The 26,337-nt window shown below is 46.6% G+C and overlaps 1 protein-coding gene across 1 annotated transcript; it reads right to left on the bottom strand.

Annotated features, from left to right (window-relative positions):
• Window positions 1-615: 615 nt before the first annotated feature.
• Window positions 616-6,945, bottom strand: BOD1 (biorientation of chromosomes in cell division 1). The gene is made up of 4 exons (XM_018073681.2): window positions 6,373-6,945; window positions 5,010-5,134; window positions 2,642-2,842; window positions 616-1,430 (listed from the first exon to the last, which is right to left on the bottom strand). Exons 1-3 carry the CDS (start codon window positions 6,943-6,945, stop codon window positions 2,644-2,646), a joined length of 897 nt encoding a protein of 298 aa, XP_017929170.2. The 3' UTR covers window positions 616-1,430; window positions 2,642-2,643.
• Between the last annotated feature and the right edge of the window lie 19,392 nt (window positions 6,946-26,337).

Below are 26,337 nucleotides of genomic sequence, written 5' to 3'. Positions count from 1 at the left end.
CAATGGTTCAGTCTGTTCTCCTTAACTCATCTGCTAAAGCACTCGTCAGGTAGGAAATGCAGGTTCAGATTCCCCCCTTGCTGCAGTAAATCCAGTTCTACTTGCTACTTTTAGAAACTGAACTGGTGTCCTTGCTCCCTGGCTACTGCTGTTGTAGTACAGAATTTGCCTAAGCACAGTCAGAATCCTTTTCATTTGCTCTTTCTAGAGTCCTGAAGCATTTTTCCCCTCAAATAAATGGCTCAGTTTCAAAGAAGTGGTCGAGACACCCTACCAAGGAGGTAAGAGATCTTTTTCTGCCAAGAGCTGCCCTTAAGGCTCTAAGGAAAAACATCTACTACTGATTTGGAGAGCAGTCTTTAACCACCAAACCAACATTCAGGAGAGAGTCCTTTACTCATTCAGTCTTCATGATATTTTAGATTTTTTTAAAGACATCTTATATGGAAAGGAATACTAATAACCATCTTATTTCATGATATGAAACAGGCCCACATTGTTAAACCTGGATTAACCCATGAGCTGTGTAAGGTCACACTTTCACCAGGTTTCCAGCAGTCGGGTCTCTGGGATTTCTTTAAGTAGTTTTTCCTTAAGAAAAAAAAAAATCTAAAAAAGCCAGGGCTCAGAGATGCTTTTTGAAATATTTTATTGCAAAAAGGTGTGGACATTTGCTGGCAGAATAGTTGATCACATTCTCTATTTGACTGTCATCCAGAGGACACTGCATGCATTCAAGCTGAAAGCATAGGACAGTTTCCACCAGGCACCTGAGAAATTTCACAGGAAAGAGAAGTCTTTAAGCTGATCATCTGCTCTGCTGCCCTTTGCTTCCCAGAGCTCCTTAGGAAATAAGAGTTAAATCAGCTATAGTCATAGCCAACTGTAAACGTGTTCCTGTGATGCAACAGAGGTTATCTAGATAATTGATCCTGAAGCTTTATTTCCAGTTTTAAACAGGAAATGTACTTCCTAAAGCAGGCAGTTACACCTGACTTGGCATCTACTACTCAGTGCTGTGTTATGCAGCCAAGGTGCAAGATGCTTCCTCTCATCTGGCTTGTATCCAAGGACATCTGACAGCTCTTACTTGAATATCCCACCCCAAAACCTCTTTCCTTTCTTCATGCTATTAGTATCATCTCAAACCCCTCCAGACAACAGCCAACTCCCTTTTCCTTCCCACTCCCATGACTAATGAATACATGCTGCTCTCTGCAGTTCACAGCAAAAATATCTTCACACTCTGGCTGTGCCTCTGCACACAGAACTCCAGGTGCACCCGAATTTCACCATTTCAATGCCTTCCCACAGGTCTGATAAAGGTTATTCATCTTTGGCAGACAGCAGTCCTGCACCAAAGGGAACAGCAATCCGTTGCCAATCTAACAGGGCATGTTGCAACTGCAGCTGCTCAGTATCAGAACTCCCTGCAAGAAAAAAAAGAGAGTTTAGAGGACGTACAGGTACAAGTCATTGCATCTGGACAGACTAGAATACATTAACAGCTGCACTTTGCTGAGGGTTATAATGGACTTTTAAACTACCTGAACCACATAAATGTGAAGATCTCAGGCCTTAAAGCTGCAAGTCAAAGGTAAAAACCTCAGGATGACAGTACAGGCACTTAAAACTTACACTGTTGAGCCAAACCCCATGCTAGTTGCTCTAGTAATTCCAGGCATTGGAATAGCTATTGTAGGTTACTTGTTCCTTCTTAATAAATCAGCTGTAGATGAGAAAGAATATTTTTGCTTTCAGAAAGCCTGGCAGATGGAACAATTGACAATTAACTTCCTTTCATGCAGTATGGCTTTAGGTTCCCTAGCAAAGCTGCAGATTGGAATTTCCCATCAAGATAGTGGTTCCTCAGTAGTGTGCACATGGGCCTCAATATTAAAACCAACGTTTAGATCCCGGGCCTTAGCAAAGATGGGCACATAGTCATTTGTGCTAAGACAGAGTAGCAATTATGGTCCCTGGAGTTATTTTAATCACAAAAGCCAGAATGAACTTGTTTGCAACAAAGGCACCCTCAGTCCTTTCAGCTGGAAAGAGACAGGTTGCTCTGTTTAAACCAGTTAATTTGGAATGAACTTATTCACCCCAGAGATGTTACCCTTACCCGACTGGGGATTATTTCGGTCACTAACAATTCAACACTCCAGTGTATGTTCCAAAGAAGAGATATCTAAACCTTTCAATGCTAAAGCACAATAACTTGTCACCACTCTACTTTTGGCTGTGTTTCAGTAAAGGATATATATTTTTAATCCATTTGATATAGTTCTGAAGGCTAACGAGCCAATTTCAAGTCAGTCGCTGCTGGATATGCTTTTTTTTTTCTTTTGGATGTGCTTTACTGGAATAAAAGGCCTTTTGGCCTGCTCTAAAATCAGCACTGGCAGAGTCTACAGTGTTCCTTGATAGCTGTTTTACATCACACCTATGTCTTCAGTCCCAGTGTATTTTTAGCAGACACTTCAGTGGGAGCAGCTCAGATGACTGTGACATTGACAACACGCTGCTGATCAAAGTGTCCTCCCTGCCAAGCCAGGGAGAACCAATGTCTCCTCTATCTTGCATTATAGAGAGATGAGGTACATGAAAAATGTAAGCAGTAAGTGCAGAGATACAAGACCTTTAGGAGGCATCCTGAGATGGAGCAGGAGGATCCTTGTTCTCAGGCTCTGGAGGAGGAGCTGGCACACTTTCCTCTTTCTTTTGTGCAGCCAAAAATTCATGAATCGCCCTCTCTATCTGGGGCCTGAAGATGTGGTTTAGTTTTGGATCCACCACCTGAGAAATAATTCTGTCCACTCCAGCTTCCAGCATTCCTGACCTTGAACAAAGACAAAGAAGTCATTCAGCTCCTCCGAAAAACTTCTCCCCGATCTCCTCCAGTAATTCTCCAGAGCCCTCCTGTCAACTGCAATTAGCATTAACATGGTGAGAACTGCAGCCTACTCAGTAGATCCTTAACAGGGAGTTGTTTCAATCACCTATTTCCCCTCACCCCCTCTCACTGCTCCCTACAGAATTAACAACTCACATCTGGTCTCCCAGGTACTTAAATGACACGTTGGACAAGAGCCACTTTTAATAGGGCTCATGTGGGAATGAGGTCAACATGAAAGCAAATAAACACATTTTGGCACAAACAAGAGAAACAAGCTATTCTGAGGAGGAGGGCAGGTGAGAGCACAGTCTTTTCTTTGGCTGACCAGAGGGAGAAGAGCCCTGCCCCCTAATAACAGGACTGTCACTCGCTCCTTGTAACTGTTAGTCTAGACAGATGGGTATTAATTATAAAAACAAGACATTGAGCACACAGCAAAGTTTCTGGACTGAACACTAGTAATTGAAGTGACTTATTACTTCAGGGGCTGCGTCAGACTCTTGGATTGTGGGCCACAGGCTGTCTAGAAGGCTTAAGTCATGTCTGCAAGGGAGCAGGGGACAGGAAATGGAGATGTTGCCTGGCACTGGGAAAAGGAGCCACAGGACTATTAAGGCCATGAAAGCTGGTGAGTGAGAGGGGGCAGGGTCAGGGCACATCGTGTCACCTCCAGGTGACAGCACAGCTGTACCTGCATGAAACATATCTGGACTCCCTCAGAGCTCAGTCTTGCAACTCCAGGAGTGACAGGGACCCTTCAAACTCCCCAATACTGGGTATACTCTTCACACTAATGGCCTGCTTAAGAGCACTTTACACTCACCAAAGGCTCTCTGATGTAACATTCTTCAACTATCCACTTAATTCTTGTGGTACAGTAACATGAAATAAGAGCGAGCATTGAGACAAAAGTATCTCAAGGACTCTGAGTAATGACAGGAAATTCTGTACTTCTATTGGAGAACATCCCTTCTCTAGTTACAGATTAAACAGACTAATGTGATATACTTGTGATTTACAGGTTCTAGGAGGTGCTCTTGAAACAGTTTGTTCTGTGTCCCAGACATTCTGTTAGTTTTCCTTAGAAGCAAAAGTGCCATGATCGAGTTCTCAACTGCCTCTCTCCCCATGCCTTTTACCATAAAGGTTTTCTCCTTCTAATAAGCCAAAGCTCATATTTCAGACTGCCAGGAGGCAGCAGCAAGAGATACTAAACCTAATTCTTTCAGCAGCAGTTTAATCTGGCTTTCTCTGATTTCATGCTGGAAATCAATCATAGAATCCCAGAATGGTTTGTGTTGGAAGGGACCTTAAAGATCATCCAGTTCCACACCTTCTACTATCCCAGGTTGCTCCAAGCCCCACCCAACCTGGCCCTGAACACTTCCAGGGATGGGGCAGCCACAGCTTCTCTGGGCAACCTGTGCCAGGGCCTCACCGCCCTCACAGGGAAGAATTTCTTCCTAATATCCAATCTAAATGTACTCTCTGTCAGTTTGAAGACGTTCCCCCTTGTCCTGTCACTCCAAACCCTTGTACAAAGTCTCTCTCCATCTTTCTTGCAGGCTCCCTTCAGGTACTGGAAGGCCACCATTAGGTCACCCCAGAGCCTTCTCTTTTCCAGGCTGAACAATCCTAATTCCTCCTATGAGGAAAGGCTGATCATCTTGGTGGCCCTCAATGTAGTATCTCAAAATAGCTGAACAAAAGCTTTTCTCTGCTGCAAGAGATGAGGTGATTGTTGCCTGACAGTGGTTGGAGTCTACACACACAAGCTTTGGCATCTTCAGGATTCTTTCTTTAAAGCCTCTTCCCTTTTCTGAAGATAAAGATCAAGGCCATTCAGCTCAGTACATCAGGCACAGCATTGGCTATTTGCAGCAATAGTTTGGCAGGACAGCAAATACAAACACTTCACCAGTCAAAAATACCAATTTCAGATAAAGTAATAATGTGCATTTTGAGATTGCAACACCTATTATAATGAAACTCAGGAGAGCACGGCAGAAAGTCTTGTGAAAAGCTTAATTCTGCAAACTCTTACTTGGCTTAGGGGATGTGTTACTTATCCAGCAGCTTCAGTGCCATTTTACAGACTGTGCTCACTTACTGAATCACACTCTGCCTGAGCCCGTTCCGTAGCTGGTTTTTGTTCATGGCTGGGTTCCATTCCTGTTTGTCCAGGTGGGTCGATACAAAGTTGTCGACTTTCTGCCTCAAATTTTGATAGGCTGGCTAAAAAAAAAAATCAAAATAAATCCAGTTGAACAGCTAAAATACCTCAAAGCAGTGTCCTGCCAGGGCCCTTCACAATTCATCTGCTGTCACATACAGACTGCTCTGTTGTCTATATTCTCCCTCCTTTCACTCTCCGAACAAAGAGAATCTTGTTTTGCCTGAGAACACAACTGGCACAGAACACTCAGGGTGTTGTTACAATAATTCAAATATCTGGACAGATTGGTTTTTAAATTGTTGTCTGCTCATGGTATTACTTAGTGAAATGAAAACTGTGCAGACAGGAGTTGTTTAAGTAAAGTTCTTGTTGTCTGCAAACCCTCCGTCCCAGAATTCCTCGGAAACTGGCTGAGCAATTTCACTAACAAAGAACTTGAATTATTTGCCTCTGTGGCACTAACAGAGAAGTTAGGAACATATAAGAATAAGGAGATAATTATTTGAGTTTTATCTGAGGGAACTTAATTGCACTTAACAGGAATTTAACTAACAAACCCATATAAATACACAGGACCATCCACATCCTGGATGCAAGGAAAGGACAAAAGGGTGATATTTATATTTCAGGGTCTGACGTGCCTATGGGAGGATGGGCTGGTGACAGAGGTGTGGTGTCTGTCCTGGGTAGCACTGACAAAGCTGCTCTGTGCAGGTGACCTGACAGCTCCAGGAGTGGTTTGTTGCTGGGCCTGGATGACGCCTGCAGCTCCCAGGATGGGGCTCTTGCTGAAAGAGTAAAAAGTCTGGGGAAAGCAAAATCCAACAAGTGCTGAATTTTGACAGGGCAACTGTGAACAACCCAACTTCATGCAGGCAACAAATGCTCAGGGGTTCACGTGGTGGCTGAGAAGAAATTAATGTCAGAGAGTTAGTGTCTGAGAAATAGAACAGTCTGAGTCTCAGCAGAGAAAGGTCTGATGTTTGATGATGAAAGTGTCTGGGTTTGAAAACTGGAAATACAGGAATGAGTACTGGAAATATAGGAATAGGCTAAAAAGCAGCACTGTTCTTATGGGAAACTCTTTTCCTAATAAGGCCTGGGCTGGGACATGAAAGGCTGAGCCTGTTCTCGGGCCTGTTCCTCCCCTGGGTTGTGGATATCGCTCCAAGCCGGGATCTCCTCGGGAACAGCCTCGGGTGGGGGTCACAGCGGGGCCACGAAACATCGCGGGCAGAGAGAGCAGCCCCCGAGTGCGGGACCCGCGGGGTGCGGGGGGTCCCCGGCCCGGCCGTACCTTGGTGTCCACGTCGGCCAGGCAGTCCCGGCGGAAGCCGTCGAAGAGGCCGCGGCTCTTGAGCTGCTCCACGATGATGGCGATGAGCTGCGCGGTCGCCGGGAGGCAGCGAGGCCGGGTCGGTGGTCGGCCGCGGCCCCCGCGCCACCCGCCGCCCGCCGGGCGGCCCCGCCGCGCGCCGCGCTCTCCGACATGGCCCGCGCCCCGCGCCGCCGGCGCGCCCGCGCGCGTCACCGCGCGAGGAGCGTCACGGGGAGGCGAGTCCTCCAGGGGGCGCGTTACGGATCGTGGGCGGCGAGCGGCGGTAAAAGAACTAAAATCCCGGCGTGCACCGCGGCGCGCCCCGCTGGGCCGAGGGCGGGCGCGTTTTTTGTTGTTGTGAGGCATCATGGGAATTGTAGTTCGCGCCGCGCCATGTGGGCTGCACCGGCGGCTGTGCGGGAACGGTGGGGATGGGGATGCCGGGATAACCCGGCCAGGGCGGTCACAGGGTGTTGGGCACGCAGGGCTCTGCTCCTCGTGTCCTTCCGGGGAAGGGTCAGCCAGCCAGAGGGCACGGGTGCACCTCAGCATCGCACAGATGCTCCGGATGTGCAGCTGGAGGGTCAGGGATCCCCTGTCCCAGGGGGTTATCAGCCAGGATATCGGGATATGGCAGTGGGTTTCCAGCCGGGTTGCGACTCCAGTGTGGATTCTGTGCCGTAGTGAGTGCAGCACTTGTGTAAATTCAGAAAAAAATATCAGTTTGTGTGTGCTAAGCCATCACTGTCATTTATCACTGTGATTGCACCTGTGAAATGCAACACATGAGAATAACAGGATCATGGAATATCCTGAGCTGGAAGGGACCAGCAAGGACCACAGAAGTCCTAATCACGCTGTACAGAATAATTGAGCTCATTAGGATATTCCCATCCTAACGCAGGAGGACAAGCTGTGCCTGAATGTTAAGATCCATCCTCCATGGAGATGCCCTGCACAGGTGCAGCCTCTCCTGTCTTTTTGTAGACTAGTGAATGAGCAGCATTTAACGTGCAGCGCCTTGTCCTCTCCCTGATTAAAACTAAGCAGCTCTAGGAAGCAGTGTGAGCTCTCAGAATCATGGAATCAAGGAGTGGATTGGCTTGGAAGGGACCTTGAAGACCATCTCGTTCCACTTCCCTGCAATGTTCAGGGACACCTTCCACTAACCCAGGTTGCTCTAAGCCCCACCCAACCTGGCCTTGGACACTTCCAGGGATGGGGCAACCACAGCTTCTCTGAGCAACCTGTGCCAGGGCCTCACCACCCTCACAGGGAAGTTTTGAGAAGAGGGACAAATTGGCAGCATGTACAGAGCCCACACTCCATGCTGACAGCAGCACCTCATGTGAGCACTGTGTTTTGGGGAGACACACGAGCTCCTGCTGCAGCGGAGAATTTGTCCCTCTTCGGGGCACCTGGTCACTGTCGCTGCTCCGTGATGGTTATCTCAAGTCGGGTATGGAACCCCCATGACTCACCCAGGCACTCAGAAGCATCCCTGGAATCACATTCCTGCCTGACAGCTGCCAGCAGTTCTTCCTCCCCAGCGCTTGTGACCAGCTCACACCAGCACAGAACCCGCTGGCACCGCGCTGGGGCAGGCGCTGCCTTTGCACGGGGAGATAACCCCGAGCAGGAATGCATTCATGGAATTGATGGAAGTGCCCTGCCCCAGTGGGACCCACAGAGGTGCTTGTTTGAGCCCTGTGCTGATGCTGCACACGTGACAGCATTGACAGGACACTCTGGAGACTTCTCCAACCAGCCTGGGAATGCTTTTTATAGGACAGACATCCCGCAGGACCCCGCACCTCCTAACTCAGTAGCTTTTATGGCCCTGGCTACTCCTGGAGGCAGGGGACTGCAGGGGGACCACAGAATATCCTAAGTTGGAAGGGACCCACAAGGATCATCAGTGCAGCTCCTGGCCCTGCACAGACACCCCAACAATCCCACCTTGTCCCTGAGAGCATTGTCCACTCCTTGAGCTCTGGCAGCCTTGGGGCCGTGACCACTGCCCTGGGGAGCCTGTTCAGTGCCAAATCACCCTCTGGGGGAAGAACCTTTTCCTAATATCCAACCTAACCCTGCCCTGACACAGTTCCAGCTGTTCCCTCGGGTTCTCTCACTGGTCCCAGCAGGCGGCTGCTGACTGGGCATGGGCAGGGACCGGGAGAGCGGCGCGGCGGTCCCGGCAGAGGGCACCCGGCGGCCGCGGTCCCGGTCCCCGTCCCCATCCCGATCCCCATCCCTGTCCCGGTGCCTCCCGGTTACTCCTCCGCTGTCACCCCGCGAGGCAGAGACGTAATTAATGGATTTTTAGCCTCATTAGGAAACCAGCAGCGGAAGGCAGAGGGATGGTCCCTCTCTTGGGACCCTCGCAGAAGGTGGATGTTTTCTGCGCGAATTTCCTGCTGTCCTGGGGTGACTCCTTCCCGCTGAAGGGCTGGGATACAGCGACCTCAAAGGAAAAATCCAGTCCCTCAGCAGCACAGGGCGCTCAGAGAATCCAGTCCGGGGTTCACTTGGGACGGCCGCAAGTGAAAATTCCTCCCAATTAACAAATTACTGAAGGAAACTGTGAGCATCCATGGTGCAGGAGAGTGAAACCTCTTGTACCCAGGATGTCTCCCAGCTTGTCTGGAATTGCCTTGTTGCTGGTGCTGATCCTGCTGTAGGAGCAAAGAACTGCTCAAAGTCCCTGTGTGAGGTCTCTTTCTTTATCTGTAGGTGGAGGCAGTGATGTGTTTCTTTGGATGGCACAAAGGGACACACAATTGATGTTTTAGGGCACAGAGCAAGGGGTAAACCAGGTAGTTATAAGGAATAATGAGGGTTCATTGGTTCTGCTTACAAGCTGTGGGTTGAGGTCACGCAACGTTTAATGGTTTTGAGATCTATAGCAGGGAGAAGAAGAAAAACAGAGCATTTAATCTATTTTATCAGGCTATTTTTGCCCAACATCACAGCACATAGTGAGCATATTTAACTGTGGTGTCTTAGATAAAGCAGGCTGTCCCCCAGGGAGGAGAACTGTGAACCTCTCCTTGCATCAGATCTCTAGTACAAAATTGATGAGATCTGTGAACTCCCCCTATATCCATGCCCTCAAGGAAGGCTTTAGGCACTTTGCACAGTTCAGGCCAGTAGAAGACAGGAAGGGAGAGATCTTACCTGTTAGCTACTGCTTTGAAGATGCAGTTCTCATGATGGGATAAATGCTTAGGCTGTGGGGGGAAGCAAACCTGTAAAACTTAGGGAGAAAGATTATTTCAGGTGAAATAGAAAAAAAATGGTGTAGAAAGTTATTTGGAAAAAAACAACAATCAAAGCAATGATTTTTCATCTTATTTTCCTGTGCTACAATCCCCCTGAAACCATTCCTTTAGTAGACTAGGGGAGATGGAGATACTTAATTGCAATTTCAGTTTGTAAAAGACCAGAATCACACCTTCTATCACAGGTGACCAGAGCCAGAGGTCAGTCCTTCTTTTTGTCAGTGCTTGCCACCACTGCCTGGCAGGTTTCCTCCTTTCTTAGCCCTCATTCTTCACCCCCTCCTGTCACCACAGTCACAAGATCTGTAAACCAGCACCTCTTTCCATGGAAATTCTCATATCACAGGGAAAAAGTCACCCACTGCCACAGCTGCCTACAAAGAGTTCATAGTCATTGCAACTGGCTGACAAAATTAAGTTGTACCAAAAAATGAAGTCTGTTTTCATTGGTGCTCAAGTCCTTTCTGTTCCTCAGAGCTATCCCTCAAAACTCACCATTGTGATCCTGTATGACCCAGAAGGTCTTGGAAGGGGTGTGTAGTGGGCAGGTTGGTGCCCACTATGTGGAATACCCAGCAGTGGAATCCTGCCTGTGCTTTCCTCAGGGCTGACACTCATTTGGGTCCCTGTTCCCCCAGCTTCTCATTTTCATTAAGCCTGTGAAAGTGCAATTACTGCTGTGAGGTGTGTTCTGTGTTACCCCTCTGTGGACATGGAGTTTGTTCCCTTCCTGGGTAGTGGAGACCAGAAACAGCTGCCACAGAGCCAGAAAAAGCCAACATTCCAGAATATTCCTTGAACCCTCTTTCATGCAGTGCCATTGGTTTTTGCATGTTGAGTTACAACATCCCTGGTCATGAGGCATTTCTTCACAGAAAGTGCTGTCAGGCTTTGGAATGGGCTGCCCAGGGAGATGGTGGAGTCCCCATCCCTGGAAGTGTTCAAGGAACGACTGGACGTGGCACTCAGTGCTGTGGTCTGGCTGACAAGGTGGGGATCAGTCACAGGTTGGACTTGATGGTCTCAGAGGTCTTTTCCAGCCTCAATGATTCTGGGATTCTCTGGAGTGATCTTTGTGGCTGGGAAGAGGAGAAGGTTCATTTCCCTCTCTCTCGGTTTTCCACGTTCAGCTCCCATGTCCTTGTTAAAAGATCCAGACTGTTCAGAGGAGACATAGTTGGCAGTTTTCTCTTCCTTGTCCTGGCAACCTCTGGCCACAAAATTGAAGCCATTTACTGAGTCTAGTTTCTACCAGCTTTGTCCTTGCCAGTGAATAGATAGAGAAACCTGGAAGAGATGGCTGTGGCCAGGCACTGTCTGTGCTGAAACACAGATGGAATTACCACAGGGATCACTGTGGAGGCAGAGGGTGAACCTGTGTGTTCACACACTCCCACTGCCTCTGTCAACACACACACCAGATTGTTAGCAATGAAATACTGAACTCTGGCCATTTTAACTGAAAATTTGTAGTGTTCTTGCAATAGTGCTGGTTTTCTTGGCAGACTAGGCCACAGAGCATTGAAGAGGGACTATGATTTTCAGTTGATTGTGTCTTTTTTGTTTGGTAGGGTAAGCAGGTCAATTGGTTACTACGAAAGTAACATCAGAGCTAAGTTTCATCATCACCTCCTTCATTTGCCCAGAGAAACTGTGGCTGCCCCATCCCTGAAAGTGTTCAAGGCCTGGTTGGATGGGGCTTGGAACAACCTGGTCTAGTGGAAGGTGTCCCTGCCAATGGCAGGGAAGTGGAACGAGATGATTTTTAAGGTCCCTTCCAACCCAAACCATTCTGTGATTTATGATTCTATTTCCTCTGCAGGGAAGGCTTTCTGGGTTGGAAATGGGGTTACAGAAGGTGGAGAAGACCATGAATGGGGCACACTTCTGCTCCAGCAGTGCTGTGTCCCTGTAAAAGGCTGCTGAAGGTAGAGTTCATATCAAAGCAGCCATAGTAGCTTGTGCAACACAAAAACCAGCTGCTCCCGGGTAGGAGCTGTGGAAGCTGCTTCCCTTCCTCCCTGCACTGGGACCTCCAGCAGCACAGACCCAAATCTGGTTTGCTGTTATTAGCAGGTGAGCTTTTTCCCTGGTGTGTTTGCAACCCAGATACTGCCCTGATACATCTGTGCATGAGAACTATAACGTGTGGTTTAGCACGAGCTGACTATAAACCAAGGTGAATCCAGCAGTGGTGTCAGTGAGGGCTAAATTTGCTGTTCTCTGTTAGGAGCATTCCATCAATGCCTGCAGGCCTTGGGCCAAGTTTCCCCAGTTTTTTTAGGGTTGTATTGTTTTGCAGAAGCTCAGACTTTGTTCCTCTCACAGAGAATATCCTGAGCCGGAGGAGACCCATGGGACCATAGAGTCCAACTCCTGACCCTGCACAGGACACCCCAATAATCCCACCATGTGCCTCAGAGTGTTGTCCAAACACTTCTTGAACTCTGTCAGCCTTGGGGCTGTGACCACTGCCCTGGGGAGCCTGTTCAGAGCTGAGTTCAGGAATACAACCCTTGTCCTCTGCACTGTGGTGGTAACAAGAGCAGTGCAGGAACTGCTGAAGCAGAGGAAATGTGTGCTTGAGTTTGGTCCATTTGGTGTCAACAGTTCCAAACTTGCTGTTTAATCTTTGCTTCAGATTTCGCACTAGTTAAATCTGTGTTTGCTGGGTGTGTGGATGGATCGGGGTCAGTGCTGCACTGAGCTTTCTTTGGCAGCCAGAGGAAGTGCCAGAGTTCTTAGGAACTGTAGATTTACAGAGCGAACAGCTTGGCTACACACATGGCAAATCATTGAAAGAGTTGAGAAGCTGGAGGAATGTTCCCCAGCCCGTAATTCTCCCCTAAAGAATGTGCACCATGCACCCAGACTTCCAACCTTTCGGAGGATCCAGAGCCCTGGAAAAAAAATGTGTATTCTCTGCGTGTGCTGGGCCACATATTATCCATGGAACATATGCTGTATATGTGACACACTTTCTGAATCACTGTGTTTCTGAAACACTATATTGTAATTTATACATTGGTTTATTTTATATGTAAATATATCTGCGTGTGTGTATGCATATGCATAATATAGAAGTAGCTGGTGTTATAACAGAGATGGAGGTAAACAGAATTTGTATTCAATTCAGGGTGGCATTTTATTCTCTATCTTTTTGGTGGTTTCTATCTTGTAACTGAAATAATTTGGAGCTCAAAGTATCTCCAAGTACCAAAGGAAAATATATTTGTAAAGCAGAGCTGCTGCAGAGGTTTTCAGAGGAGATTCATGCTGTGTCCTCAAACAGAAATGTCAGTTGTTCATTCTTATATCATTGTTTCCATTATTATGAAAGACTAAAAGCATGTGGGAAAAATAATATAAACATTATTGCCATATATGCAGAAGGGGATAATTTTCCATACTAGATCATCCAATGAAACCTTGGAGTGTATCTGTGTAATATAACCCCTTGGAATAATTGGCTTCCATTTGAAGTTTTCACATGTTTTATAAATGTTTATAAAAAATGCCAGTTAAGCTGATGAATTCAATAACTGCCCCACTAGGCAGGGAAATACAGGCCTGGCTTTTTGGTGATTAAATGAATTGGTGCTGATTGCTCTGGAATGTAGTGTCAGATGGGAGTAAAACAAAAAACCTGGGCTATCTGTGCAAACTGCTGGACAAAATGCTGTTTCTCCAAGTGCAGTATTTACCTTTCTTGACTGAGCCTGAGAAATTTTCCATACCATAGATTTTACTATTGAGGGCAGTACTGCTATAAAAACCACTGTGAGGAGTGAGGTGTGTGGGACAAAGTGCTGCTTATTTCTGATCTTTCCATTCGAATATCTGTGTCAGGATAACATACTGTGATCGTCAGCGGTCCTTCGCTTATTTCTACTCCTTTGTCCTTCCAGAACTTCTTCCCTGGAAGTCTCTGTAGTTTTGAACCTGAACAGAGTTTGACCCTTTTCTTCTCCTTGCACTATCCTTCCTCAAACTGGGGAACGAAGCCCCACATTTAGAGTTTCTGAGCGTGAGGAAAGCATGACATGCTGTGAGCATTTAGGGACCTAATGCTGCCTGACAGCTGATAGGGAATACACTGGTGTCAGAAAGGAAACCAGCTGTTCCCTCACCTTCTGAAGAGAAGCAAGGACTAGATTCTGTCACATCCAAGAGTAGAGGAGCAATTACTCTGACATTAGAGGATGAAAAGATGAAAATGAGGAGGTCGAAAATTAATTTCTTTTGCCCCTCTGTTTCATGCATCCATCAGCGGTACATCTGGGCACCGTGGATCTAATTTAAAAGTGTAATTTCTATCCCAAAAGATCACATTCACTTTACTTCCTGCTCTCAAGTCAAGTTCAAGGGGAGGCAAACATGGAGTAGAGGTTATTTATGCCTCCGTATGCGGTTCTGGAGCTGTGATTTAGCCTATTTCTATGTGGATTTGTGCATATATATATCTCTGTGTAGCCTCATAACACGTTTTATGCTCCACATAAGTTACTCGTCTCTTATTTACAGCTTGCACTTTTGTTCCCTTCTCTATGGACCTGCAGCTCTTGACCTTTTAGCCTGGTAAATTATTTACACGTGAAACAGTGAATCAAAATGATGGGTCTCAGGAAGATACTGCTTATTCTCAAGGAAAAAAAGCACATTTCTTCATGAAATCTCCTTCCTGAGGCTTTAGTTTTAGGCCTGTGTGTCCTACCCTCCTCATCCCTTCCCATTATGAGAAGGAGAGACACTCCTTTTTCACACGGCTGTTCCATTTGCAAAGGGAAATGTTTTTCTGCCTCTAATTTTAAAATACCCCCCTGGTATTTTGGGGATGGGGTGAGAGGATGTTATTTTGATATCTTTCTGGGACTGGAAAGCAATGAAAGAATGCAAAGAAAAGGTGTGTGTAACAGCCCCAGTTGCTACAGAAATCCCAAACTGAGGGAGATACCGGCAGAGCTGGAAATGCTTAAAGCTCTAAAGGAAAACCTGCCTGCTGTGAGGAGTTTATGGCTGTGAATTCTCATTCTTTGTGTGAACAACTGCACCTGATGAGGAGCCTGGGGTGCCCTGAACATTGTGTCTGGCCATGGCCATGGTTTGACCCTTGGCTGTTCCCTTACCTGGGATTTGAGAGGCCGCCCCTACTCCTGCCTTTACTCATTGTGGGGCCTAAGGCAGCTCACAGAGGGAAACACTTCCCAGTGTGTTTGCTTTTGAGGCACATCAGTGTCTCCAGCCCAGGTGAAATGCTTTGGGGTTCATTTTAATAATTTGCAAAGCCCCTGATACTTCTTAAGTCTAAAGCTTCCAGTAAAAGTCTGAAATAAAAATGCTTCATGCTGGATATAAAAAAAAAAAGGTTATTTCCCATAGAACCACAGAATGGGTTGGTTGCAAGGGGCCTTAGATCTCGTCTTGTTCCAGCCCCCTGCCATGGGCAGGGACACCTTCCACTAGACCAGGTTGCTCAGAGCTCCATCCAACCTGGCTTTAACCATCAAGGGCCTCTCAAAAAGGTTATTTTTAATGCTCTACAAAGTATATTTTTGACACACTGTGAAGCATAACACTGCTTCTTAGTAAAGGTCGTGCAGGTTCTTTGCTGAGAGGTGCTATTGTAAGTGACACAATTGTGCCCAGGGGGTGATGGGGATTTTTTTTTTTTTCCCTAGAACTATATTAATCAAATGGAGAAAAGGGTGTTATAGTTCTTGTAGCAAATACCTCGTTGGTACTCACATGGATTTATCTACACTACAGCAAAAACATACACAGAGGAATGTGAAACCAAGAAACAGTGGGTTGAAAACAGGAAGTTATTTAAATACTATGATTTCTTACCAGGGAGTTTTGCCCATTAAAGGATTGTGGGAAAATAAACAAGAAGACAACATTTGAAAAGCAAACATTTGGTTTGGAATTATCTATATCAGGTTTTGTGGTGTATGTTGGTTTTGCTTTTTTTTTTTTTTTTTAACAGTGTTTCCCTTCACTTTAAAAGCCTGGAACATGCCAAGCACCTCCTTTTCTGAAACCAACCTGGTTCTGAGTCAAAAAAAGAAAATAAAGCATTCTGACATTATAAAATGGAGAATTTTCTCAGATTAAAGTGGTTTATTTTCTCAAGAGCATAAGGAATTCTATAATTCATGCATATTTCATGAGGAAAGGGGCCAGTTTGTGGATATTTCATGAGAAATGAAATTTCTACATCGTTAAATGGCCAGAGAGTAAATTGAAGAAGAACATGTATAGTTTTTATGAGAGCTTTTAAATTCATTTGTTGTGGTGTTAAAAACTGTAACGTGATTTGATAATCCTGCTATTGCTACTGCTGATGGAAAGATGAGTTATACCAGTCTGGTAGTGACATCCAGGCCCCCAAATGTTGTATCAAGGGAAAGACATAGTTCTGAAAAGGGTGGGTTTTTTTCAGAACGTGTCTCTGAAAAGAATAGCAGGTTGGTAATTTTCTCCTATAAAATGATATTTGGAAAGAAAAACAGCCAACAACTGGGCTTGATCGTGAAATCTTTGGAGTGAAAAATGTCACGTTTCTTCCTGCCTATATATGACTGCATTAAACTGCCTTCGCCCAAGCTTTGTGCAGTGCTCATCATTTGACTAATGCAAAGTAGCCAAACACACTGCAGCTGGTATTTTGAGATCCTTTTATCCATCTTTCCTCATACACACACACACAGACAAAAATTAGTTTCCTTTAGGCAATCCGGAGCCCTGGGAGAGTGGCAATTTCTTTGATTGCTTATTGTGGCTGTAGCACTGGAGATAAAAGTTTAATGCATTCTTATTGTCTCGGTGCTTTTAAGTATTCAGCTGCACGGAGCAATGCATCTTCATCCCCGTGCCCAACTGAATGTGGTGGTTTAAGATGAACAGATACAGTGTCAGTGCTGTTGCCTCTTTTTTGTTGGTGCTCAAGAAATCATTTGCGTTGGAGGTAAGCAGAGCTGCGACAGTCCCTGGCAGATGGGGAACGTGCAGCTCAGGTACAGGACAATGCAGAGAACCCAGTTAGCAGCAGCAACTCACAAATACAATATTCCTGTGGCAAACGGCGGGCAAATTGGCTTGGAAAACCTGAGGCTGACCCTAAATTTACCTATGGAAGTCTGCTGTTGCTGGGATAAGCGTGTGTGTTGTGGGACAGTGCTGGGCCACGACTTCTGAGAGCAGAGGCACTGCTAAGACAGATCCCTTGCCTTCACCATTGTCTCCGTTTTCCTAGAGGGGAGAGATGGAATTGTTTTAACCAAGACAGGAATTGCAAGGCTGCTCCCATTAGATAGAAACAAAAGAAGACAGAGGCCAAGTTTTAGGCTGCCCTAATTTTAGACCGACGTTTAAATATTTCTCTTGTCTTCTGTCACAGCGTTGGTTTCCCCTTGCAGCTCCTTGGAAGATGCTTATTGTGCTATTTTGCTGGCATTTCCTCTCCCCTCTCCTAACCACCATTCAGCTCTTGTTGCAAAAGGGAGGTCAGGAGAATAATGCCCTTTTGCTGACACACGGGTAACCCAATCCTCCACCCTGTTGGTCTGCTGTGCTGAATTCCAACTCATCTGATTGCACTGAGGGCTATTGTACCGTCCTTGCCATCAGAGCTGGGTAATTGATATGCTTGAAGGGACTTTAATGAGGAAGAAAGCTAATTAGTTAATGTAAGGAGTGAAAAATAAGTCCGACAACCTTGTAGTCCATTTTGTTCCATTGCAGCTTCCCACAGTGCTTAGCACAGAGCCTAATTTCAAGCTGAGCATGGCTGAATGGAAAGCTTGGCAAATCCTAGCAGCAACTGGAAAGAAGAACTGGGGTTAAGTTCAAGGTTTGGGTCTCAACTGTGCTTGGAGATGTTGGGGGGGTGTCGTGGCTCACACTGTGAGCATCTGTGAAGTGGGGAGGGCTGTGGGGGCTGCTCTGCAAACCCTGAAATTAGGAGCTAATTCTGAATTAGGAGTGAGTCATATGAGGATTGGCTGAGGGTGTTTAGCCTGGAGAAAAGGAGGTTCAGGAGAGACTTTATCACTCTCTAAAACAAGCAGAAATGAGGGTGTATCAAAGTGTGGATCGACCTCTTCTCTGAGGTAACAAGTGGCAGGACAAGAGGAAACGGCAGGTTCAGGTTGGACATCAGGAAGAATTCCTTCATGGAAAGGGTTGTCAGGCATTGGAAGGGGCTGCCCAGGGAGGTGGTGGAGTCCCCATCCCTGGAGGTGTTCAAGGAATGACTGGATGTGGCACTCAGTGCTCTGGTCTGGGTGACAAGGTGGGGATGGGTCACAGGTTGGACTCGATGATCTTGGAGGTCTTCTCCAAACTAAAGGATTTTGTGATTCTGAACTTCCTTTTAATTGGCTGCTAAGGATGAAGGTCCCTGAGTTGGCCAACCAGGCTCACAGCAGCAGAGAGGGAAGTACCATTGTGGAGATGTGGTACCTCAACATATATAGCTAAGTGTTTCCAGTACCTCCTGCTTCCTCAGGCCTGTGCAAATTCCCCAAGGTCTACGTGGTTTGGTGGATTACAGCCTTAGCTCTCCCAGGATGAATGGAAGGGGATCCAGAGCAGAAGCACAGGGCTGTAGAAATCGTACGAGTAAACAAAAGGGATTCAAAGAAAATATGGCAGATAATAAAAAAGCACAGAGAACAGATGTTGGATCTGAGCTTTACGTTCCAGGTGTTTGTAGGAATCACCTAAAGCTGGATAAGTGACAAAGCTTCTGGTGGAGTGGTGTAGGCTAGAAATTGCATCTTTTAGGTAGCGCTACAATGGATTGGAGGCACCACGGTGGAGCTCAGGATTCCAAGTGACCCTGGTGAGGGTCTACCACTGCTCCTCTTTTTTTTTTTTTTTTTTTTTTTTTTTTTTTTTTGAAGTTGACACCAAAACCAAGTACAGTCACAGTAGTCCACGCTCTCCACTCTCCATCAAGTTGATTGAAAAGCTCAAGTTCAGCCTTCAAAGATGCTTCATCTGTGGTTTCCTGAAACCTCTTTGAATCCATCCTGGCATATTACAGTCCTCATTTTTTTTAGTCCTGGGAAAAAAAGTCTGAACTGCATCAGAGAGATTGGCCCAGATAATCTCTCATGCCCTTCATTTTGTTCTCTGGTTTAATGCTCTTCCCATACTGGCCATGGTGAAACTCACTGAGGTGATTTGCTACCTGGGGAGAAGACATCAGAAGGTTTGAAAGGTTTGAAAACTGCTGAAGGCTGGGGAAGTTTCCTCCCTGACTTCAATGGATGCTGATTCCGTCTTTCAGGAAGGAAAAAGACAACAAGGAAGGAGAGAAAGAATGGGAAAGCAGAAGGAAAAAGAAATGGGATAGGAGTAAGACAGCAAAGAGATACATAATTAAATACAGCTGAATTGTTTGCCCTGAATGAATTTTGTTTCCCAGTGTGGCCTTCCAAGTTGTGTTCTTTGTGCAGAAATCCAGTTTGCTGTGGCAAGTCCTGTAAACACCACCTGCTCCTGGTGCTTTAGATAATGAGATGGGCTGGAGTTATACCAGACCTTGGGCACAATGGGGGTTGAAGCTGATCAAAGTGGGGATGGCAGGAGAAGCTTATCAATTATTTGAAAGAAAAGAGTCAATAAAAAGCCTTCTTCAATATAAACATAATCTTACTGAATGTGGTGGGACTCTGAGGAATGAGCTGTTCACATGAGATGAAACTCAGAATTCTAAGTTGTTGATGAGTAGTAAGGTTTGAAGACCTCTTTGAGATACTGATCTAAGAGCTGCTGCTTTGTCCTTGCTTGCCTCAGCTCTGTCTTGAGAGCCTGGGAATGGTGCACAGCCCTGCTCTGAAGGCCATTACATTTCCAGGTCTGGTTCCTTTTCCCTGTTCCTTGTCACCAAATTCCTCCTCACCTGAGGCTGTTCATCCTAGAGTCACATCTGAGCAGGAAGGCAATGAGAAGGAAGTCTCCAGGCTGAGGAAGAATGCATTCACAAACCCAAATGCCTGTCACACTGCTGGTGGTGCTGTTCCTCTTGAGAGTTCTTAGGAATACTGGGTTATGTTCATAGCATGTCTGGAGTATTGTGTTCAATGCTGGGCTCCCCAGGACAAGAGAGATGTGGAACTACTGGAGGGAGTGCAATGAAGGGCCACTGAGATGATCAAGGTGCTGGAGCAGCTCTCTTGTGAGCAGAAGCTGAGAGCTGGGACTGTTCTGTGTGGAGAGCAGAAGGCTCAGAGGGGATCTCATCATTGAGGGAGCTGGGGGGGCTCATCCTGGAGAAAAGGAGGTTTTGGGGGAACCCTTTCACTCTACAACTCCCTGACAGAAGAGTGGAGCCAGGTGGGGGTTGGGGTCTGCTCCCAGGGAACAAGGGACAGGACAAGAGGAAACAGTCTCAAGCTGTGCCAGGGGAGGTTCAGGTTGGACATCAGGAGGAATTTCTTCACTGAAAGGGTTTTCAAACATTGTAAGGTGGTGCCCAGGGAGGTGGTAGAGTCACCATCCCTGGAGGTATTCAAGGAACAACTGGACATGACACTCAGTGCTCTGGTTGACAAGGTGGTGACTGGTCAAAGGTAGGACTCGATGATCCTGGAAGTCTTTTCCAACCCAAATGATTCTATTCCATTCTTTTGTCTTCAAATACCTGAAGGGAGGGAGTAAAGAAGACAGAGCTGGGCTCTTTGCAGATTCCCAGTGGCAGGACAAGAGGGAGTGGACACACTTAAAAACACAGAAAGGTCTGTTGGAACATTGGGAAGCACTGGAACAGGGTGCCCAAGGGTTTGTAGACTCTCCATCCTTTGAGATACTGAAAAGCTGTCTGGACATGGTCTTGGGCACCTGGCTCTGAGTGGCTCTGCTTGAGTAGGAGCTTGGACCAGATGACCTCCTGGGTGGGTTCCTGCCCACTTTAATCAGTGTGTGACTTTGGGATGTGTGTTTGCACAACCCTGCTTCCTCCTGGGTGTGCTTATTTCCACATTTACTCACATGCTGGGTTGCAAAGGTGATCAGATGAGTAGATCAGGTGCACTGGCCTTGTTGCCTCTGGGTCTGTGCACCCACAGGCACCATCCTTTGTGCAGAAATCCTTGTTAACACACACGTACACCGAGCCACGATCGCAGTATGTTCACAGGTGCGTCACACCCACGCTCTCCCTGTGTTGCTAAGTCTGGTGCAGCTGAATGTTTGTTAGCAACCATGAGAAATTTTCTCAAAAAGGTCCTATAAAAGGAAAACTCAAAGTGAAGGCTGCTTTTCTCTTCTGTCCTGTAGAAAAGGTGCAGAGCTTGGGTTTCTCAGGCCTTTTCCGTTTACTTTGCACTCTGGACCCTGGCATTTTAATGGTTTCTATGTCATTAAAATTGCAATATCCTGATGTGAATATTCATCACATCACTGTTCTGTCAGTCACACTTGCCAGGTCCAAGGTGTGTTTATTAAACAGTCTGTGTCAGAAGGATCATTATCAGATGCAGCTACAAATATGATACTGAGTATCTGGGACTTGATGAGGTTTGGAGGTTTTTTTCCTGTGTATTTAGTTGCAAAATCTAGGTAGTTCCTTACTGTATGTGCTTTCTGCCTGATTTCTGCATTGTACAGCTTGACTGCCTACCTATCCAGCGCTCCCTTTTCCCCTCAGAAAAAGCTTTTGGCCAATTTTCAACTAAATTCATCAAATCCCAGAGAGAATGAGTTCTTACAAGTTTTATGAAAACTGGTGACTGGATAGTAGAGAAAGTCCAATATTAGTCCCCCAGTGAGAGTGAAATGGGCCGAATTTAGCAATCAGCCACTGTTTGTAGCTCCCAGCCAGCCAATAAACAAGTTTACAGTTGTGACCCAGCTATTGCTTCTGCTCCCTCTTGCTCTGCCAAGCAGAAGGGAGATGCGGGAGGCAGATCCTGGCTTTTGGGAGAGGGAGGGGCTGTTGCACTGGGAATGAAAGTTCAGGGAGCTTCGTTACTTCTGGTGCGCGTGGAATCACTTGTTTTGATAAGTAGTTCAGAGGCCTTAAAAAAATCAGTAATAGTAACAGTGCTCCCTAGCAACCCTACAAAAACAAAGCAGTGTGTGCAGCATGTTTTCATGAGCAACAGTATCTGCTTCAGTACAATAAGAGATTTCAGTTTGAGCCTTTCAAGGAGTTCCCAGTAAGCAGAGAGCATGGGAAGGACACTGGCTTGTCCCTGCGTGACGGTGTTCAATCCTGCATTCCTTGCACAGAGAAGTTAATGGAAGAACTGGGTGCACAGGGAATTCTAACTTAGGGTTTGTGTTGTGCTATTTAAGAGCTGAGCAGCAGTAGCAGTCATGTGTGTGAACATGAGACAATTATAAAGCTCCTCTGTTTCCTTGGCTGCCTCGTACTTTGTCTGTGGAGTACAAAGGATACAGGAACTTAATCTCATATTAAACTATTTCTTATATAATAATTACCGCGAGCGTGCCCATGAGATGTTCTAGTTGGGATGCAGCACAGATTGCTTATCTGAGCACAGCACTCTCAAAATCCTTCTCCTAAGGCTGAAACTTGCTCAAGGGCCTTTACTTAGAGGCAGGTTTATCATCTCAGGAAGGTAAATTTAGTGAGTCCAAGGAGTTTGATGATGGACCATGTGTGGTGTTGGGGGAGAAGAGGTAAAATCCTTTCTGCAGGATTTACAGTTTGCCTGGGTGGGAGCAGCAGCCATTTGTGTATCCTGCAGGACTGAGATACTCTGACATTTCCACTGTAAACAGCCCTCATGCTTTCTGTGTCCTGGCATTTGTGTCCATCCTACGTAAGGGTGAGGTTACTGCCAATTTGTTTCTAATCAGGTGGACAGGCAGCACAGAAGTGTCAGCCCCTCCTTTCCATCCTCCAGGGCTCAGGTCACTGCTGGCTGACTGGAGAGACACCTTTTCCAAGAAATAGGCTGCTAGTTTTTAGCTCCTTTCTGGCAAATGAAAACAGTGTATGCCTCAGCAAAAATCTCCTGCATGGAGGGCAGGCCCCTGGCACACAGAAAAGAGCTGCAAGAAGTGCTGAGCCTGGATCCCCCTGGCCCCCATTCCTCGAGGGCTCACATGGAATTTGGGAGCGTGAGGGAAAAGACAGAGCCCCTTGGAGGGGAGTGCTGAGGTTGCAAAACAGGAACTTTCCCTGTGCTGCTGTGGCAAAGATAGCAAATACACATGGATCCTGTCTTCCCTGCCAGATGCTTGGTGTTAAGAACTACCTGGATTAAAACATTATACATCTGATTAATTGGATTTGATTTCTCCTTGCTGGGGTTGATGGGAGGCAAACCATTTGCATTTCTATTATTCACCTGTGGCTGGATCATGCAGATCCTCAATGCAAATTTTTAAGTCTGTTCTAAAATGCAGCTTGGGGAGGTCTGCAGGGCCATAGGGTAACCTGGGCTAGTTCTGCTTCTACCATGGACCTGCTCCACCTCCTCTCTCCTCTGGCCTATCTATACCCTACTCATCCCCAGAATGAAAACACATCCTGTAGTGATATGTTAAATATTTAGAGGCACATGTGGGGACCTCTCACTCCATGAAAAAGCAACACGTTCCCACGCTGCACAGGACAAACCTGCTGGCATTCCCATACCAAGAATGTGACTGGCATGGTTGGCTCCTCTCTTGCCTTCCCCCATCCTCAGTGCTGCCTCTTGCAGCTCAGCACAACAGCCTCTCTCCCCCTTCCTGACCCTGTGCTCAAGGCACTGCCCAGCTGCCTCTGGCATGTGGGTTCTGCAGGAAGGGAGGGCTGAGTTGCAAAGAGCTGGAGAATCATTCAGAACCCCCTGCTCCCAGCAGACTGTGTTCACGAGCACACACTTCAGCTCCAGCTTGTCCCTGGGGTCCTCTGCCACATCTCAGCATCCACTTGCCAAACACAGCCCCTTCACCTTGTGTATTGGAGAAGAAACTTCCCAGCTCTGACATGCTGGCTGTACATGATGTCTTGAAAGGGAGTTTGTTAATATTTACTAACTTTTGTAATCACCTCTGGGATCCCTGACCAGACTTGGGCAAAGAACATGAGGCTTCTTTTTTTGGCTGAGATTTACTCAGATTTTAATCCCAGCTCAAAGGAGTTTGCAGAGTGGGGTAGAACTGAGCAACACATAGAACAGACCTGAGAAAACTGCTCCAGTCCTCTGCAAAAGGAAACAGCTGAAATCACATGTACTGAGTGGCTACTGTTGAGGGCCTTGGAGGGTCCCTGGAGTTGTAAAACCTGCAAATCCCATCCCTTTGCCCCAGCAGGACCATATAAAGCTGCTGTGTCATAACATGCCTATGTGCCGCTGTCATGCTACAACAGCAGCATCGCGGAGCTGCGGCTCCACCACCTCCGGCCGGCCGGCGAGCTCCCGGGGGAGGCATCCCCAGAACACACTCCAAAACAGGCAGCCGGGAACAGAAAGTTCAGCGCCTGCAAGCTCTGCTGCAGTGTCCTTGAGTGCCCTCCCTCTGCCCCAAGCCTTCCCCTCTAATGCTTTCGGCTCCTACAGCTTAATCCATTTTACAAAACACTCCCTCTTTCTCTCCACCTTGTGAGCTCTTCAGCTCTGCTCCAGCCCCATCTCTTACAGCTTTTCCATCCTCCCTTGTCTCTGCCTTTTGAGATCACTCTTTCCTGTGAGAGCTTTGGATCCGAAGCACAAATCTCTCCCTCGTGCTGTGGCTCTGCATCACAGTTTTCTCTCATTTTGCTCCCTTGGTTGCTTTGTCATGCAAAGCATTTGGGACAGTGTGGTTGTAAGATGTGATTAAAAATAGTGTTTGAACTCTCTTGGCACACAGGACTATTAATCCTCACTGAAGTCTGGGGAGGTGGGGGATGGATTTGAAAGTGAGGATATTCCAGTTCAAAGGTACATAAACCCAACTTGCATTATAAAGTATTTTTTACCAAATGCTTGCCTTTCTGGTGGAACAAGGTGTTATTTGTTCAAGTACTTCCTACAGTATTTATATTTTCCATTGTTAAAATGCAAAGAACTCAGCATGGCTTTCAGGGTGAGGATTTTTAGGTATGTCTCAGTGGTCACTGTATCAGCTCACTGCAGACTGAGAGGAAAAACTTGGAGCCCCAGAGCTGATTTTATCAGTAGTTGGTGCAAAATGGGCAGTAGCAGATATTGGGGAATGTTGCCTAATGCACTGTTTGAGTTCCTCTGTGTTCATTCAGGAGCTCCACATGTACTGATTAGGGAATACTGGGTGTGTGTAAGAAAGTGTAATGCAAATGGAAAGCTGTCACTTGGAGCAATAACCTTCCAAAATCTCCCCAAACCTGGAAATGGTCAACCCCACAGTCAGAGCTTTTCCATGAAGGTAGAGATGGGCCAAGCTCTTTTTTATTCTCCTCTGTTCTCTGTATTAAAATTAAGCCAAGTTATGATTTCATTTGCACCACTGGAAATCACGAGAGCTGTTAATTCTGAATACTTGGAAAGTTTTCAGAGAGTGAGTTGACAGTTCTAGAAATTAATATGATTAGGAACTCAACTTCAGAGCAGCTACTCTATGCTGACACAGGTATAAGTGACACAGGATTTGGCCCTTATCAAGGAAGCCAACTGTTCTGGCTTTGTAGCACACGTGGAGAAAAGAGTTTCTTTAGTGGCAGAAATACTCTTTTCCAAGGCTTTGTTTGGTGAACTTCGGTGCACACCCAATCTGGCTGTACCTGAAGTTGGATCAGCGGAGATAAATGGTGTTATGACAAGAAAATGAGTGAGAATATTAGCATGACATTTTCTTTTTCATTGCACCTAAAGCATCTGATCCACCTGGACATGTAGGCTCTGAGGAGATCCCGTGTCACTGCCTTGGGCAGCGCAGACCCTGGGCATGGTAGACTTGGAGCATTCCCCTCGTAAGGACCCTCCCCATCTCCCCTCCTGCCTCACCAGTGCTGCAACCAAGAATTCCATAGCTGCTTGGGAGGGATGCCAAAGAAACCATGCAATATATGGAGAGCTGACCTTGGGCTGTTTGGCTGTGTGCCACAGGCCAAGACACCATCATCCTGTAAAATAAACACCTCCTCGTCCTTAGCACAGCAACATCTGTGAAGGATAAAGGCCAATCTCACTGCTGATGCTGCCAAACTGTCACCCCATTCCAGCGCTGGGGGAATCTCAGCCACTCACCCCAGCCCTGAGTGATGTCTCCCCGCCTGGGTAATGAGATGCAGATGCTGTGACTTGCCCACCCACCCGAGCAGACAGGCCTGTCCCAGAGGAGGCTCCATATGTGCAGAATTCAGGTGTCCTCACTGGGGCTGCATATGCTTTCATGTGACTCTTTTTTTTTTTTTTTTTGAAATCTGTTGCCTTTGCTGCCAGACTGTAAAGTGTCTTTTCAATTTGTCTCCTGGCATCCTATTTTAATGGAGTTTGTGTTGTTGCTCTCTAAAATGGCATGTCAGTGGATGGCTCCTCACTTCTGTTAACGGAACAGTCTACAAAAAGGCCTGGAAATGCTGGCTGTGGGTTTCTAGGGTTGACGGGACTCAGCCTCTAAAATCTGGTCTGGTTGGTTTGGATTGGGGAAATGCCTATCACAGAATCACAGAGTGGTTCAGGTTGGAAGGGACCACAGCGGGTCATCTGGTTCTGTCTCCCTGCTCAAGTAGCAC

The sequence above is a fragment of the Manacus vitellinus genome, unplaced genomic scaffold, assembly GCF_001715985.3.
Source record: "Manacus vitellinus isolate BGI_N305 unplaced genomic scaffold, ASM171598v3 scaffold_25_pilon, whole genome shotgun sequence".
Taxonomy (NCBI): Eukaryota; Metazoa; Chordata; class Aves; order Passeriformes; family Pipridae; genus Manacus; species Manacus vitellinus.
This window is presented reverse-complemented; position numbering and strand designations above follow the sequence as displayed.

What these genes read in the sequence shown, in the direction of transcription:
- BOD1 (XM_018073681.2), bottom strand. Translation starts at nt 6,945, where the DNA reads ATGCTGAGGTGCACCCGTGCCCTCTGGCTGGCTGACCCTTCCCCGGAA. An exon ending in TGGCCGACGTGGACACCAAG is followed by an intron (nt 5,135 to 6,372) that starts GTACGGCCGGGC and finishes TTTTTTTTTTAG; the next exon opens with CCAGCCTATCAAAATTTGAG. An exon ending in CTCAGGCAGAGTGTGATTCA is followed by an intron (nt 2,843 to 5,009) that starts GTAAGTGAGCAC and finishes TCTTTGTTCAAG; the next exon opens with GTCAGGAATGCTGGAAGCTG.